Source organism: Octopus bimaculoides, chromosome 30 (assembly GCF_001194135.2).
Source record: "Octopus bimaculoides isolate UCB-OBI-ISO-001 chromosome 30, ASM119413v2, whole genome shotgun sequence".
In the NCBI taxonomy this organism is placed as follows: Eukaryota; Metazoa; Mollusca; class Cephalopoda; order Octopoda; family Octopodidae; genus Octopus; species Octopus bimaculoides.
Genome location: NC_069010.1, coordinates 233955 through 236123, shown reverse-complemented (window position 1 = coordinate 236123; position 2169 = coordinate 233955). Strand labels below are relative to the sequence as shown.

At 36.5% G+C, this 2169-nt stretch overlaps 1 protein-coding gene across 1 annotated transcript in view; it reads right to left on the bottom strand.

Annotated features, from left to right (window-relative positions):
- Window positions 1–278, bottom strand: part of LOC106876120 (adhesion G-protein coupled receptor G6-like) — a 43520-nt gene extending 43242 nt beyond the window's left edge. The window contains exon 1 of the mRNA XM_052978159.1: window positions 123–278. Coding sequence (XP_052834119.1) covers window positions 123–146 — 24 coding nt within the window. The 5' untranslated portion in view covers window positions 147–278. The remainder of the gene's footprint in view (window positions 1–122) is intronic.
- Window positions 279–2169: the final 1891 nt, after the last annotated feature.

The window sequence follows — 2169 nt, the reverse complement described above, 5'->3', positions numbered from 1 at the left end:
ACAAACTGTCATATATAGATGAGTACATACATGTAAACATTGGCAGTTATGCTGTATTAATATTGTTATAAAAAAACGTATCAATGAATTCAACCAGAAAGAAGAAAGGTTTTGTTCCGTACCCTGTATAGCTTATCATTCCTCATCGAGAAAAAGACTATCCTTGAAAGGGCTGATCTTTCGTCGTTTTTCAGATGCTTTGGTAAACTCTTTGGTAAGGAAATAAAGGAAAATGCCTGTATATCTTCTTGCTGTGGATCAGGGTATGAGTGGTTATAGAGCTGGTAGAGAAAAATGGAAGAAAATTTGAAATTGATAAATAATAAATAACACTACTACAACAGTGGCTGCTTTTATTGTGACCTCTTCAATATTACAACACATATCATAATAGCTAAAACTATCAATGCCATACGCTACCACTGTCTCATTCATAAGCAACCACTGGGGTTTCTGCATTGGTCAACTAATTATTGGTCTGTCCAGTAGAATACTACTTTTTTCTCAATCTCTTTCTCGGGTTCGCAGTGACATGAATGCAGAAGTATTTGGTGCAAAATCATGTTTATCTCATTGTTTTCAACCAATGACATGATTTTCTACTATTTATTCCTGAATCCTTTTGTAACCATCACACATACAACCAAATACATGCCCCCAAGCTATGCATAATTACACATTGACACTAATGTCCATTTCACTGTATTGGTTGACAATATTAATCAGCACGAGACTATATCCATTAACAACGGAACCAAAAGTGAAAGAAATGTGGTCGACCTAATTGTGGCACACCACCTTTTGGAGGGTTTAGTGTTCCACTTTAAACAAGGTGAAATATTTAAGATTAAATCAAATTTCCTCTACGCCTCGGAAAACCTAATCTATGTCATTACCTACTTAGAGTGCAGTAATCAATATATTGGCCAAACAGAAATATCACTCCGTCGAAGAACCACTCTCTACAAAGAACAAATCCGCCACCCACAATACAGACAGATACAAGTCAGTGAACACATAGAAAGGTGTGCTAGGAACCTTAATCCTAATTTCCTAATTTTCCCCGTCTATTAATGTTCACAGAACACCTCAGTACAGCAAAGAATGAATAAGGAGGCAATTTTCATCAATATCTTCCACAACTCAATATGAACACATAACGTAATACAGAACTCTACTAACCTTTCAATTAATACCACTAACCGCCATACATCCCTGGTATAGTCATGTGATGCAATGAAATGAGGATTATTGCAAAAAGAAGTGTCGATCGCTAAACGTAAATGGAACCAGAGGAAGCTTGGGACGCAGTAGAGGAAATACCAACCTGAGATTGCTGAGTCTCTCGCAGAAAATGACGACAAACGACTCGAGAAGAACCGTCGGTCTGATGCAAATTGGGATTTTAAAAAGCATATCTTTATTGTCAATTCCCACGAATTCAATTTGTACCTGAGAAACCTCCCCACCAACTTATCTGCAGATCACCCGCACTAAGATCACTCCCTGACTATGGCATAATTTCCTCAGTTGCTGTAATTATATAAGAGCAAAACTGCACATATTCCATCCCCTTTTTGTGCTATTAATTATTCTTTTCCTTGGAATCACTTCTTTTACCCCTCATCTAAAACTTCTATCACACCAAGCAACAAAGGTTTCGTTACAGAAGACCAAATAAGTGTTCTTCGCTAATTTTGCTATTCTCATTTCAAATCTATAATTCGATTTGTTCTATCATGTCTAGATTTTGTGCAAAAATGCAAATCACTTAATAAGATTTCTTACCCCGTCCAGATTTTGGTTTTAATCATCTTAATGCCAGTGATATGGTGTTTGATTTTCAAGGTGAAAGCAATTTTTGTTTGACAACTATATGAACATTCTTATGATTCTGATCAATAAAATTTATCCAGAGTTAGCAACACTGAGTCAAGAGTTGCCAATTGCCCAACGGTCAGTCGGTACATGACAGCCAAGTAGATTCGTTGTTGAAGACAGCAGTTCACCTGAAGAGGTTGATAGTAATATAGAAATAGGGGAAAGAATGGCATATATTTTCCAGATGCAACTAGCTCCCTACATTTGTTAAGTCAAACGGAGTTAAATGACTTAGTGTCCAATTTGGAATTATTAAAAGAAAAGGTAGAGTTGCACAATTCCAGACCT